The sequence below is a fragment of the Acanthaster planci genome, linkage group LG08 (genome assembly GCF_054643075.1).
Source record: "Acanthaster planci isolate LZ-2023a linkage group LG08, COTS_SCS, whole genome shotgun sequence".
In the NCBI taxonomy this organism is placed as follows: Eukaryota; Metazoa; Echinodermata; class Asteroidea; order Valvatida; family Acanthasteridae; genus Acanthaster; species Acanthaster planci.
Genome location: NC_141784.1, coordinates 19364511 through 19379751, shown reverse-complemented (window position 1 = coordinate 19379751; position 15241 = coordinate 19364511). Strand labels below are relative to the sequence as shown.

The 15241-nt window shown below is 40.5% G+C and overlaps 1 protein-coding gene across 4 annotated transcripts in view; it reads left to right on the top strand.

Moving 5' to 3' along the window:
* LOC110977108 (signal transducer and activator of transcription 5A-like) overlaps nucleotides 1-14516 on the top strand; it is a 33124-nt gene extending 18608 nt beyond the window's left edge. For 2 of the 4 annotated variants that reach the window (XM_022230966.2, XM_022230941.2), the window contains exons 16-22: nucleotides 452-513; nucleotides 725-819; nucleotides 1561-1700; nucleotides 2245-2400; nucleotides 2845-2911; nucleotides 3989-4090; nucleotides 10423-14516. In XM_022230966.2, the coding sequence (XP_022086658.1) occupies nucleotides 452-513; nucleotides 725-819; nucleotides 1561-1700; nucleotides 2245-2400; nucleotides 2845-2911; nucleotides 3989-4090; nucleotides 10423-10540 (740 nt within the window). In that variant the 3' untranslated portion in view covers nucleotides 10541-14516. Of the gene's footprint in view, nucleotides 1-451; nucleotides 514-724; nucleotides 820-1560; nucleotides 1701-2244; nucleotides 2401-2844; nucleotides 2912-3988; nucleotides 4091-6177; nucleotides 9069-10422 lie in introns of those variants that run through there. The other 2 variants (XM_022230950.2, XM_022230974.2) reach the window with 2 other exon arrangements.
* Nucleotides 14517-15241: the final 725 nt, after the last annotated feature.

Sequence of the window (15241 nt, the reverse complement as noted above, 5' to 3'; positions counted from 1 at the left end):
TCTATCCTGTCCAGTACAATCTGTTCGATGGGTGGTGCCAGACTATTTTGAGTACCAAGCCTCACTTTCATTTTTTTCTTAAATGTGGCCCAAACATAAAGATATAGTTGACCAGAAATTTTAAATTACTCATCAGCATAAATGACATTCATTTGTAATGACTTTTTTTTGTCTCTTTCATTTGTATTTCCTGGTTCCTAAAATAAAAAAGTTAACATTGTTTTGAGGCTGACTTGGGAATAGAACCTAGTTATGAGATTGTGAGGTATTTTTAAATAGCTTACGAGGAAAAAATGTCATTCTGGGACCCAGGCCGTGTAACTTGATAAGCCCAGTTCTTCAGGTTTTGCTGTACTTGCTAGCATTTTGTACCAGTGTAAGATTTGCGTCACATGTCCAGTGTGGCAGGTGTTCAGAGTCGATGAGGTGGTTTCACGTTTCCATTTTACAGGTCAGAACGTACAGACTGATGACTACAACAGCATGTACATCAGCTGGAGTACATTCAACAGGGTATGTCGTTACGATGTCACACTTATCACGGTTCTTCTGCCCCGGTTGAAATTGTCATTTCTTGAAGCGATCTTCATCTGTGGTTTTCTTTGCGGAAGTCTTAATCATTCAGTGTAATCATTTCTGGAAGTGATTTTCACATGTGGTTTTCTTTGCGGAAGTCTTAATCATTCGAAGTAATTATTAGCTTTTCAACAACTTTTTTGGGTAGGATCCCCTGCCTGGCTGCACGTTCACCTTCTGGAAGTGGTTTCACGGCGTCTTGGAGCTGACAAGGAAATATCTGCGCGCACCGTGGAATGAAGGGTGAGACGTCATTGATAAGTAGAAAATTCAGCCTACGTGCCAGCTGCTACGTGTTTCCACAATCAATTTTTTCTGTATTCGGTACACGTCTTGTGTTCTTGTGCAAGTAGACGGCACCCAAGCCCCGCCAACAATCCATCCATGAAATATTAACTGCTTCAAGCCCTGTAATAAAGTAGGTTTCTGGGGTGATCCACGGAGGAGTTTTCCCCCCAAATACGGTGGCTCATGGAGGGAGGTTGGTTTTACAGCACGAGAAATGGGAGTAGCCTGTGCTTGCTTTATCACACCTTTTCCACGGAGTCTCTTTTATTTCAGTGGTAACTGATTAATGTCAATCCAGTTAATGATGTGAACCTGTTTGCGTACAAAATCTGTTGAAAATTAACCCTAACCCTCCTCAATCCTTCACCTGTTGGAGGACTGAGGAGTGTTAGGGTTAACAAGAAGTTTCCCAAACGGACCTGTCACAGGATGTTTGAACCCAGCTCTGTAGCGAAAGCATGTGGGAACATGCTCAACACGCACACCCATGTGCAAGTCTACACGGTATTGGTTGCTGGGGCTTTAGTTGCCATGGTTACAGTAATTTTATTGCTGTAGGTATAGTTCGTTTGGCCATGCACATCAGGATGACAAAGAGAATGAATACCATGTGACTAGCTCTCAGCCAATCAAGTCTGTGGTTGAGAGTGAGAGGTTATATGATCTGTCATCTTGTTTCGCCATCCTGTACTGCAGGTCTATCCTGGGCTTCATCACCAAGGAGCACGCCCAAGAGCTGCTCCTGACCAAGCAGACGGGTACCTTCCTGCTGCGCTTCAGCGACTCCAAGCTGGGCGCCATCAGCATCACGTGGGTCAACGAAGACCCGACCACAGGTCAGAGCTGCAGGCTGGAAGCTGCTGAATGCTTTTGCGGCACGGGGCCAGCAATCCAAGCCTCTCCGTCGCTCCACCCCCCCACCATCCCCCCACCATCCCCCCACCATCCTCCCCACCGTCTCTCTCCCCTTCCCCTCCCCCCTGTCGGTTTTAACAGCTTGTGTCAGCAAGCTTTCCAACCTTCAATACATGCACATCGAGTCCATATTTCAACTTTGAAGTGAATGCAGATAAATTTACGTAAGTCAGCAGAGATGCTGACCAACTCTCCAATCTTTCTTTTGCTTTCAGATAACTGGGGATCGAAATACTATTTCCGCACAAATATTGGGACCTTGAAAATTCTGCGCAACAGAGTGCATTCCGAAGTTGCAAAATTCTGTACTTTTTCTGAACACAGAGAAGAAGGTTGTTCCTCAAGAAGAATTTCTACCTCAGAGTTATACTTAATAGTGCAAGGAGGCATCCCAAACTTGCACTGCTCGCGATTGATGCGTTGCAAATTTGACGCCCCCTCCTTCCGTCCCTTCTCGACTTACAGGAGACAGGCAAGTGCTGAACCTGCTGCCCTTCTCCAGCGAGGATTTCCACATCCGTTCCCTTGCCGACCGCATCCACGACTTGCCCCACCTGACCAACCTCTTCCCGGACATTCCCAAGGACACGGCGTTCGGTAACTTCTACACACCAATGGACGGTGAGTTCCTCCGGCGTATTTTTCACTTAGTCTGGAATGTTTTCCTTGTCTCCAGCTCTCAAAAAATCATGGAGAGGTCCCCCCCATTTTATAATTGGCTCAAGAAATCCCTTACAAGTGCTGTGAGTTGGTGACTAAATAAATTAACAGGGTAATTGATTTTGATTTGCCCTAGATATAACTTAAAAATATCGTTTCAAAATACACTGTAGCATTTTTCTTGCATTTTTCTTCTGTTTAAGTGGCATCACCATCTGCTTTCCAATGCCAGACTTAATGCATAATGTAAAAATCATGGTAAATTCCAAGTTAGAAAAAGTGAGCTGTTAGATTTCTGTTCACATGTATTAAGTCTGATTAAAATCAGATACTAACTTCTTTAATAGTTCAAACTGTCCAATTCATATAATGTGCTTTTCTTGGAATGTTTTTTTTTATCTGCAGAAGTACTCCCGCAAGCTGGAGATGGATACGTCAGTTCTGTACTGGTCAGTAAGATTCCCCAGTTGAGGTCAGTATCTTAATGGCCGAGTTACTATTTTTCTTTTAATGCCATCCCAACCGCCTTGGAAATTCTCCAACTTTCAGTTCGTTGAGTTGAGATTCGAGGATTCCTGCAGTGCCCATGGCTCTGCTGTCTGTAACAAAGAATGGATATCGTTTTGTTGCTGGCAATCACTGTATTTCACATTTTTGCAAAGACACTGTGATTTCAGTAACTTGGGCCGTGTCCGAAACGGCCTTCCAGAGCTACGGCTAGGTCTATTGTCTACGCATCTCCGCACATCTCCATTGGAGGGAAGACCTAGACCTAGCTCTAGACAACAGATGCGGATGCAGCCTAAGGCTCCCAAACATACTTGTATTGTGCTAGAGTGTCAATTGTTAGTGCATGAAGTCTGTAATTGGCAGAGCCAAGAAAGTCATATATCGCTGTTTTCAATTTCAACATCTTGGAAGGTCATGGAAACTTGTCCAAAACGGCAGAGGTTTTGGGAAAATTAGGGAATTTTGTTGGATCAGGTGCTCCTAGATTATTTCCTTTTGTGCAAATTAATTTTTTGTACATTTGGACTTTAGGCTTAGTCAAATTTGACCTTCCATTCAATAAAATATTTGAATACTCGGTTGCACTGAATTTCGTTTACAGTACAAACTGAATTTGTTTAGTGTTTAAAAACTTGAAGAAAATGTCTTTTTTTTTGGCCTTAATGCCGGTATATGTATTTTCAAGTACATGCACCTTACACCTTGAAATATGCATTCTGATGAAGGTTTGTAACTAAGGATTTGAATTTCCCTCTTTTTTGAACTTCATTGATATTCATCTCTGTGTGCTCAATTTTGAAAAAAGGAGCACTGGGATATTTGACCAACAGTTGAATATCTGGATATTGGAGTAATCAGTTTGACCCTCATGTGTGCACGGTGCATTGGTGACATGTAGGCGCGGACAAACGTTTTTAATGAGCAAGGTTTCAGAAAGCAAGCGCATCCCCATAGACCTTGTGACCGCTGAAATATTGAACTGAATATAACAGCAATAGAATTTGGGTTCATTTTTTTTTTTTTATTTAAATGATTACAGCGCTCCACCGAGCTACCCGATTGAGAATCCCGGATCTGTGGAACCAGCTTCCCCACAGCAACAGCCTCATAACAGCAGGCAAGAGTTTGTGGACTTCGGCGGGTAAGTGCAGCCTGTTGTCGGTGGGGGTGGGGGGTTTGGGGTAGGGGTGATGGGCAGGACGGTGCATCACGGAGGGTTTTCTTACAGAGGGGCCATTTTCAGTTTTGCAGTCGTCATCTTGCATTACATTATTCCGACATTAGGTCGTCCCCTCTTCACTGTTGACCTGGGGCATCGTGCAGGATAGATGCATTTGGAATCACACAAACAGGGTTCTTGAGACGAATTTCCGAAGAGCAACCAAACTTGTTTTAGCGAAATGCGCATTCTCTACACAGTGCTGAATACAATTTGACTGACAGCAGTGACTAGCTTTTGAAGAATCACGCAACTGTTTTTACCGTACCTGCAAACTTTCCAGCTGAAACTACATGGATATAAATGCGGCTGGAAAATGCCGAGTGCTAGTGTAAAGGGAATACTGTTCAGTGTATGGACTTTGGTTGTTTGTTCCTAATGCTCTGAGAAATGACCCTCTCTGTGGTAACCGTTCAGTGACCCTCTGTATCGTGGACTGCCCGTTTCTGTCAAATTGTTTGTTTGTGTCACCGCGGACTCTGTTCGGCAGATTAAAACAGGAGCCAGGGGAGGAATAGATTCTACTTGAGGTCCTTGCCAACTGGCGTAGATGTTATAGATACATGCCGATGGTGGGTGGAAGTAAATCTCTGTTGAGAGTGTGTGCCAACTTGATTGGGGTGGGGTGACGGGAACATTGGAATGGTCAGAAATGTATCTTAAAGCAGGGGAGTCATTGAATTGGGTGAAGTCTTTTGAAATCATTTTGATACTCCAGCCTGGGCAGGAAATTTTTATTTTTTTCTGATTTGTCTCTGGTAACATGGGGAATGGGCAATTGCTGCAAAAATGGCCCCCCAAGTAAGTGCAGATTCGTCATTTGACTTAGGCAAAATTTGCCAAAACCTGTGTTATTGTTCCTAGATCGCTTAGTGGCTGACCACATTACGCATGTAAACAGTAAGAGTTAAAATCAAAAGTTAAGATCAGGAGTAATTTTCCACAAGATCTGATGCAGGGTTTTCATAAAGAATATTTCAGATACAAGATCTGCCCAGTGGAGTCATCATAGCAGTGTTTTCCTCTATTCTTCTTGTCATACCAAAAAGTCATTTTTCAAGTTCAGGAAACTGAAGCATCAACTCTGACTCAGCAAAAAAAGAAAAATTGGTGGCTTTTTTGAGCCAGTTTGTTACAGAAGTGATAATTACCCTCCCCATTCTTGGGCTAAACTGAGAAGTTTGCCATGCCGAATTTGCCACAGCATTTCTGCCATGTTTTTTTGCCGTGGCCAAAAAAAAAAAGCCAAAAAAAAAGCCATGCCCTATTTGCCATGGCTTTTTTGGCATGCATTCACATTTGTCCCAAACTTGTTCTCTTCTGGCTTTTGGTGCAGCAGAACTTTCTGGTTTGTCACCAGCAGTGGGACAACTGTGTGTGCGATTAATCTCGTTGACCTTCGGTTCATGTATGAAACATCTTCCGTTCTTTTGAAGTTGGTTCTAAGTGATCACAAAACAGAATTTTTAATAAGCATGCTGCGTGCATGCCGTTGGTTTTTAAAATTAGAGAACTTAAAAAAATTACTGTTTATGTAAATGTGGATTTTCATTTGTGGAACTCAGTGGAAACATTTTATCATACATAAAGAATGTGCACACCCCACCTACAGTAACAAAAGAAAAGGAAGAAAAAAAAGGACAGCGATAGATCATGGCTGGCAAAAAAAAAAAAAAAAGCAGCACGTTCTTGGAACTTGCTGTGAGTCCTCAGATTTCGGAGGACAGAATTTGCCAGACCTCCCCTGCCCTGGGCTGAACGCCTGCCCTGGGTTTAAGAGTCTTCGTAATTCGGTTGTCATCAACGGCAAACATCTCGTCAGCGGTCGGGCGCTTTTGCAGTCAACAAAAGCAAGAAAAACCTCTGCATTCTTTGATCTGTATGATAAGATGGATCCATCAATTTGAACCAAAAGTGAAAAGAGAAAACAAAAAAAATTCAAAGCAAATTTCAATTTTTTTCCTTTTTTTTTTTGTTTGTTTCGTTTGGGATCTCTATCTCTGCTGCAGGGGAATGGACGCAGCCAGCCCCCCAAGCTAACAGGGATCTTTGCCGTTCATGCCCGATTGATTCGTTTGTAAATAACACCAACCCACCCCTCAGTCGCAACGGTCTCCGACTGTCTAAAAGGACTCTGCCTACCCCTTCTTATGTTCAAAGAGAGAGAAAGAAAGAGAGAAGGAACATGGCATGGAGTCAGGGAACCAGTTTGGATTAAGCAGGCTGATAATCCTTTCTTTGAAGTTGCGAAGAGGGGGAAGTCCATCAGGAGAGAATCTGGAAGGATTTTTTTTTTTATATTTTATTTTTTTGGTGGTAATTTTATGGAATCAGGAGCTATGAGACTCCCTGCATCGCCAAGCTTCTTTTTTTTCCCGTACCAGTGAACTTCTCCACTTGACTTGCCCCGTTTAAGGAGTGCGCGTCAATCCCAGCAGGAGTTTGACCCATCCCAGCCCAGAAGTTTGGCCCAGCCAATTTTTTAGCAAAACTGAAAAGCAATAAAGAAATGAACTTAAGGTTTCAAAAAGATGTGGGTGTTTAAAAAAAAAATAGGTGGAATCTGTTCACTGAAAAACAAGAAAAGTAGACGGAAAAACCCAAACACATAAATGGGACACTGTTGATGGCATTATTCTTGTTTCGTCTGAGAATTTGTTTTCTGTGGAAATATGTTTTTCATCGTGTAGTTTAAGAAGACATATTTTAAAAAAAGAAAAAATTTGGAGAAAATCAGAATCATTGTGGTAAACCTTGTGGAGCTATGTTTTACAGCATAACCGTTTAACCTGAATACTTGTGGTTTTCCTGAAGAATGACTGGTACGAAATTGAAACATACAGCAAAACAAAATGCAAAAAAAGTAAGTAAATAAGTATATAAATATATAAAAATAAAAAATTAAAAGACGTTGAGGCTAAGGGATGGTCAGGCTGTGTTGGCTGGCCAGAGTCAAGCAAGGGCACTCTCAACTGACAACTCCCGATTGGAGGTCGCATCTGAATGTCCTGGCTAGCTTACAACTAGTAGTGACAAGTATGGTTAAGTGGAAACCGCAGGCGTAGTGGCTGCGTCCTTACAGCTAGTCACATCCAAGACGTTTGAAAGCGTTGTAAAGTCCGGGGTGGGTTGCACCAACAGGGTCTTAAATTTGTTGCTTAAGCAGTCAGATCAATCATGGCCAACGGGCTCTCTTAGCAAGTCTTGGATAGGACAAAAAACGGAGCCTTCATAATAAGCCAGTCTTTACTTGGCCAGCTTGGAAGAATAATTCACGGGCAGGTTTGTGGAATTATTTATCTTCCATTCCATGGGCAGATATTTTATCCCAAACGTAGACCATCTAGGCTAACTCAGGCAGGCAAACCTTATCAAGATGGGCTCAACACATGGACTGCTTCTAAAAACCAACTAACTGTACACCCTTTAAGACCAGTCAACATACACAAACGTCGTCAAGACTAGTTCTTGCAATCTATTCCTTCTGATTCAAACGTGAGAGGCAGTCTGAATTTTCTTTTCCAAAGAAAACAAAAATTATAGAAACCTTGTTAACATTTGCCATTGAGTTTCTCACTTTGACGTTTCCTTGTCTAGCTTTTGTAAGTTTTGATCTTGTGTGTATGATGCTTATGATTTTGTATAAATGCATAAAAAAGTTTCTATACATATTAGATATTTTCCAGCTAGTGTGCTTTGAGTGCAGTAAATAAAGCCGAATAGAAAGAAAAATACATTGGCCAATTTTAAATGCTTTGAACAGAGACTCTCTGGCTAGAGCATTAATAAATGTACCAGTTTTCCTACTTCTTTTTCAACAGATTGATAAAATAACCTAGAACTTTGCCGACTTTATTAATGCTATTTTACTCCAGCAAAATGCAACACATGGTGTCATGGCATTTTGATCGATTCGGGAATGTTAATCACTTTTTTTTTCCATTTTTTTTTCTGCGGCACGTGACGTGTTCATCTTTTAAAGAGAATTGGCTTTTAATTTACAACATAGTGTTGACTTTTCAAGAAAGATTCTGGCTTTGTCAACATGGCTGTCAAGTCGTCCTGCCTTGGCCAACCAGACATTTTTGCCACATTTCAGACATTTTGGCACTTATTTGAGGACTAGTTGCTTTGACAAATACACTATACTTTTCCAACCAAACTAAACCAACAAAGTTTCTTTTTTGATGAATTTGAAAGGATGTTTCTATTCGTTGCTTAGAAAGATTTAGAAGAACGTTCTGAGTTGAAACTTTTTTTTTTTTTATAATTTTGTCATTAGTGGAGTGTAAACAAGGGATTCAAAATCAAACAAACTCACAGGAAACATTAAAGGTCATTATTTCCAAGAGAGAGAGTGCAGTTTATGAATGCCCAAAAACTGTACCCAAATTTCAAAGATCGACTCACAGAATTTAGCAATTTATCAGAGTTCTGTAAATGTTGGGAAAAGAATTACTTCAATTTTTTTTTTAAATCTCTCACATGGTGCTCAGAGACGGAAGACATTGTCTTTAAACTAGACTCGTAGATTAGTGAGCGGTGACTAAAATGTATGTACTAGCATGACGCCATCTTTATACAGAACAGAAGGTAAAACTATTGTAAATAGATCTCTTTGCAAAAAAAAGTCATTTTTTATTTTTTAATGTTTAATTGCTCTTACTGTAGGAAAAGATGAGGTTTTAAGTGTGGCATTCCATTGTTTAAAAGATAAAACAAATTTTGAGTGAGCTTCTGGGCAGAGTTTTCTGTTTTTGTTCAACCAGGGGAAAAATATGCATTTTTGCTGAGATTTGGACTTTTTGTTTCGCTTGTGCACTGTGTTGTGAAATTGTCAAAAATCCTATTAATGTAAACTCATTAAATTCTTACAAGAGCAAACAATGTGAATCGCGAAGTTGGTACTGTGTATACTTTGGTTTTATTTCTTGATGCCATGATTGAATGTTCTTTACGTTTTCAAGTGAATTTCATCCATTTCCTCTTTCATTATTGAACTTGTTCTAATAGAAATTCCAATAAAATGAGCAAAAATATCCCATCAGTAGAAACGTTTTTGCAGATGGTGAGCCAAAACTCATGAAGCTCATAAAGCAAAAAAAAAATAAATAAAAAAATAAAAAAAAAAAACCACATAATTATGATTTGAATGAACAAACTTAGAAACTGAGTAACATGACCGGGTGTCTTTCACACTAAATTGTGAGAGACAGTGCAATTGGTGTTGCACTGAACAAGTCTTGCCGAGTGCTGCATTGCTTGAGGAATTCCTTAATCAGAACTGTTCCATGCTCCATTAGACAATACATGTACATGGGACTGAAGATAATCCCAGATTCCAGTAACAGCGAAGTGGAAAGCTGGATCCAAATTTCCAGACTTGTTACTTCGGCTTTTTATTTCTAAGGCAGGGCGGAGCTAAAGAATTACAATGGGGAGGGCTTTACAGTCATTTGCTACATTTCATGTACTTATGCACCCCCTAAGTTTATGGGAATAGTAGCTTTCAAGACAAGGGATCGCAAATCAGAAAAAAAGGGCCCATGCAGAAAGTGGGAGGGTATGACAAGTGGGCATGTTATGTGATATTATTTTGGCATGAGTTGGGACACCCTCTCTTGTCCAGTGATTTGACAATGTAAGGTTCATTTGTCTAAGCCCTCTGATATGCCTTACACTAGAGATATGAGGTAATTAATAGAGTTTATGAATCGGTGGTGGAGCCATCAAAGCTCATGGGATCTTGGTCTAGTTTCATGGAGTAGGTAAGCAGAAAAGGCTGCTTTTCATGGCCACTTCTTGTTGAGCAGAGATCGGCTGTGAACCAGTCATGTGCAGTATTACATTGCATGACATTTCAGCCGGTAAACCCTTTTCTGTGCTAAGCAAGTGGTTTCTGTGCTGAACCCAACCCAACTGTGGCAACTCTGTCAAATTTTGCATTTACAGTCGCTGTCGGAATGCGTTACTCAAAAGGCTCATGATAAACTGTCTAAGTTGGGGAACCATGCCAAAACTTTAAACTACGCTTTTCCTGATCAGAACGATAGACGTTGCATTATTATCAAGATGTATTTTTGCGTTGGGGAGATGTTAATTATATATAACGGGTTTGCCCTTACGTTGGGTAAGGGCAAACCCGTTATATATAATTAGACGTTGCATTACTTTTGCCACCCATAGGATTGCGTGCCTATCCCAAAATAGAATCGTAACGTTCCGCTATTTCTTGTTTTGTTTCTCTGACAAAGCATTTCAGACTTTGATGATATGCTGGAGGATCGCGAGCAAGAAGAAACACAACTGGCTCCAGACATCAACGAACTCCTCAAGGACTTTGACACGTTCGACATGGATCCTATTCTTTAAGATGAAAAGGTCCAAGGTTAACAGGTCACTGGGCCCCAGGGGTCGCTCTTGTAAATTTTGTATGTGCTCCCTGAGGGCAAGCTCTGTGGAGTTGATAGTTAATAATCAGGAAAAGCCTTGTTGCTGTTAAGCAAAGTTAAAATGAAGTCGCGCATCTTGTGACTAATTTTGTCCGGCCCATTTTATGCTTTGTGCCTAAATTGGCTAACCCTGGAAACCACTCATTGTCTGTACACCTAATGACTTGTTCGGTTGGTGACCTTGTTTTGTCGCTGAAGCGAGTTCCCATCACTGCCTCCACGTGATTGGCCTCAGGTCTGTACATGTACATAGTCGTTTTTACTAACTTTCAAGAATCGGCACACAGTGGTCACAGACTGGTATTTCTGCTATGCCGTTATACTCTGCAGGTTACAGTCTACCGGCAATGCTGCCTCTCCATACTGTTCCGCAGAGTTCTAGAGAGAGCAGACACTCTTGATTTAATTCATGAGTGCTGTGGAATACGGACCCATCCTCTGGGGTGCAACAAGGGTATGTTGCCTGCAGCTCAGTGCGTAGCAGGGAAAAGCCAAGTTGGCTCATTGAGAGAATATCCTTTGTAAATAAGTATTACCTGCCAAAATGATGGTTAATGTGGCAATTTGTCAGAATTTAATGTAGGTGGGGGATATTCCTACAAAGATTCACTACTTGTTAATGACAGTAGGTGAAAGAGTTCCTCATGTCGCAGGTACATTAATTTTGAACGCATCAGAAATGGACGAGCACGACTTTTGAACAAACAGAAAGTGAAAATGTAGACAAATCTTTCACCAAAACTTGAATGGTACTGACCAGCTAAGTTACGAGTTCTATCTTCATGCAGAACTCACTAGTTTCAGTGTAATGTGTCAAAATGTCCAGTGGCAGGAATAAGCACATGTGACTGAGTTTCTTAGAGTGTGTAAGCAGAAAAACAGGCTCTGGTAATTTGTAAACTAAGTAGAAATTTGTGAAAGTTACAGGGAGTGAGTTGAGCATGACACTTTTGGCCTTCCCTCTGTTTCTGCTAAGCAGAAACTTGTTTGTGCTCATGTATGTGATTGTTTGCCTGGGCTCTATTTGTATTAAAGAGTGCAGTTTTTAGAAATTGGACATGAATCGTGGGCTTAACCTTCCCAGGACTACTGATATTGGAATTTTTGATGATTTTTTTTCTTTGTCAATTTTCGCTGTGTTTGAATCTAACTCTACCTGGACAAAATATGTGATGGACTTTTTTCTCACAATGTTGCCCGAGTTTAAATATGTAAAAATAGAACCAACAGGTCAGCTGATGAGTATGTATCTCCATGCGCTTGACTTTATTGGTGGATATGAAGGAGGTGGTTTTTGGTAATTTTTAGTATTTTTTTTTTGGTGAAAAAGTTGTGACAGTGCTCATAGGCTGTGTCCATATGTTATGGTTGTGGCTGTTCCCCATAGACTTTGTGTTCCTCCTAGCCATAGCTGTTTGGTTTTGACATAGCCTTTATGGAGTTGTGCTTTCACAAGCTTTTACACTGTTTGCTCTTGTATCAACCCCCCCCAAAAAAAACTGCCGTACACAGAATTTAAGTACACTGATACCTCTGATGGAAGTGAGCAGTAATGTCCTGTTTTTATCGCTTTTAATTTTTAATCACGTCGGTGTATACATACAATTGGTGTGCTCTGTGTGTTACGTAATATGTATACATGTATATGTTGTCAGTTTCACATATTCATTTAAAATTAGTCCAGTCAGGTTGTAGCTAGTATACAGTGATGTAAACTCAGCCTGTAAGTGGCTTTGCATGTTGGCACGGCTTATCAAAAAGTGACTACCAGAAAACCGACAGCCAGAACGTTTTCCACACCTCCAGGGAGATCAAAACTGAACTATTTCTGTGTACATTTGTTACACAGCTCTTTGTGATGTTTGCGTGCCACAATCCTCACCTCCTGTACAGCACCAATGTGATTGACGACCAGTGTTTATTTATGTTGTATTCTGGAAACTTAGAAAGACAGAAAAAAAAAATTATCAAAAATATTTGCCCACAGAATTATTTTTGTATTGTTTTTCAGCATGAAGCATTGTTGAAAAATGAATCCTTGCTAAAATTCAAGCCCACAGTTTTTACAGTATTTTTGAATGGATCTCCAGACTGCACTGGCCTGCTGCTGATACTTTCTTTTGGGTCTCGATGTCCCAGTTTTGTCTGTGTAAAGAGCAAGCCGCTGCTTCACTCAAACATTTGGGAGATTGATTTAGATTTTGGCAAGCTTCCTATCGAATAATATGTACGGAGTTAGGGGGTTAAGCAATCCATAAATTAAGCTGGGATTTGAAGTGTATACTTCGAAGCGAGAAAGACAAAAACTTTATCCAACATTTGCTGGACTCCCCCCACCGTGTGTTTCACCTGAGAATATAAAATTAACGACGAGAGAGGGGGCTTTTGCAAACAATTGAAAATTCTACCTTGTAATGGAAAGTCTTTTTATGAGGGGTGAAGATAGAAATGTCAACCCCTTCAAACAAGCTGAGTGAAGCATACTGTTAAAAATTGTATTTTGTACCTCCGCTGCTTGCATTCCGTCTTGTTGAGTATACGCTGCAGGAAAAGTTTAGTATTTGTACCTAAAGCATTGCTCTGTCGCTTGTCATGCGGACCATTTAGTCATATGCAGCTGCGAATCTTGAATTCTGTTATGAGCAACTGTTGTAAATTGTAATGCTTCTCTGACACATGGGTGTGTGTGGTGTTTCCCTGTGAGCTGGCCGGCATACCTCCTGAATAATTGAATGCTTCCATATTAAAAGCCCGAGGTATGCTGGAGTGTTGATCAAATCCTTTCCTTTCTGCCCATATCCCCGAATGGTGCTGATGGCTACTTTAAGTTGTCTCATTATATTTGTAGTGACTGTACAAATCATTGTATAAATCAAGTAGTATGAATTTCTTTCAAATTTAGAGCTTTGTTCTTTGTGTACTGAACAATTTAAGAGTAGATATTAGGCTTGGGCAACTTCCCAACTGTTCTGTAATTAATGTCACTTGTTTTGGGTAGATTGACTCCAAATTTCCAAGAAACAAGGGGAAAAAATTCATAATACTGTTGAATTAAACTATACAGTTGTGAGTCATTGGGAATTTGAAGTTATCACAGTAGCGACGTGAAATTGCTTTTGGAGTCTTTGGACTTGAGGGGGGGGGGAGGAACCGAGGTCAGACAGAAAGGAATTGGAGTCCTTTTTAAAAGAAGAAAAAGCTAATTGAGATCCTGTGATTCTGAACTGGAATTGCCCAAACCTAGTGCTGTAGATGAATAGATTTTTAGGCCAGAATATATTTTTAGGCCAGTGTAGATAAAAAAAACCACATTAACAGACTAATCAACGAATGTGAATATATGAAGCTGGTAACAAACATTTGTCTTGTTTGACACATGCCAGTTATACTTCAAAACTGACCCACGGTTGATTTGGCTGAAGAGACTTACACAAATCACGATCAAATATTTTGTGTACTTTACATCAAAAGAAAATGAATAATTTCATTGCCATTAAGGTAGGGTTGGCCAAAATCTACCTGCCGGTAGGCACTTACCTTTAATGGAAGTGAAATGCCTCATCTGTCGATGAAATACCTGGTCAACATTTCTGTGACTTTTTTTTAGGACAGAACACTTCCACTGGGGATTCACTACCATTTGACTTCCCCTAAGATGAATTTTCTGGGTAAAAAAAAAAAAAATGTCATTTGAAGTAAGTAAAACTTTTTGAATGTTTTCCAATGTACATTCAAACCATCTACATTACCACTACTTGGACACAGAGCTGAACTGTGATTTCAGTGCAGTTTTATTTTCATGTAATGTTATTCATTAGTATTGGTGTAGCATTGCAGACCCTTTGCTTTGTGTATCAAGTGCTGTAAACTGAATAAAGCAGGCAGTGTTTAAAAAATTTCTGCTGTTATGTTTTATTTTTAAAATAGCGATTTGAATGGGTTCTTATTTGTAATAATAAAGCTTTTTTTAATCAAATTGTTATTTTGAGACGTAAGGGGTACAGTGTCCAATATTTCTCATATTCCCTCCTCTAAAAGTCTAAATTTCTATATGCAAACCAATCCAAACCTCCAAGTTAATACCTTCTCCACATTAAAGACATGCAAAGTAACACTGGGCACCTTCAGAGCTGGACCGCGACATGGCAGATCTGATGTGATGATGCTGATGAATGCATCATAACCAACGCCACACATACACAATGCGGAACATATAGCTTAATGAAAACAGTTGAAGAGAAGGATCTGCAAATTTTCACAAAGAGGTAATAGAGATTTTCGTCACAGTGTGTGGCAGCAGTCCAGAAAGGAAACCGAGCCCTGCGGATGATCTCAGCTACAGAAGTCCTGAGCGGCAGACCCCACCTGGTGTTCACATGAAGAAAGATGAGATCTTAGAAAAAGTACATGTGGGGGGCAACCAGCTCATCCCAAGTCTTCACAGGCCTTGTCTTATGACTAGAGTTAGGCAGCACCTGACTGCCAGAACTAGAAACAGTTCAGGAGAGGGGGGGGGCTTATCCAGACCGAATTATGACTCAAATCAACAGGATCGATCAACCTAAACTCAGTGTTTCAGAAAGCTGACCACCATACCAGAGGTGATTCACATGTCCGAATT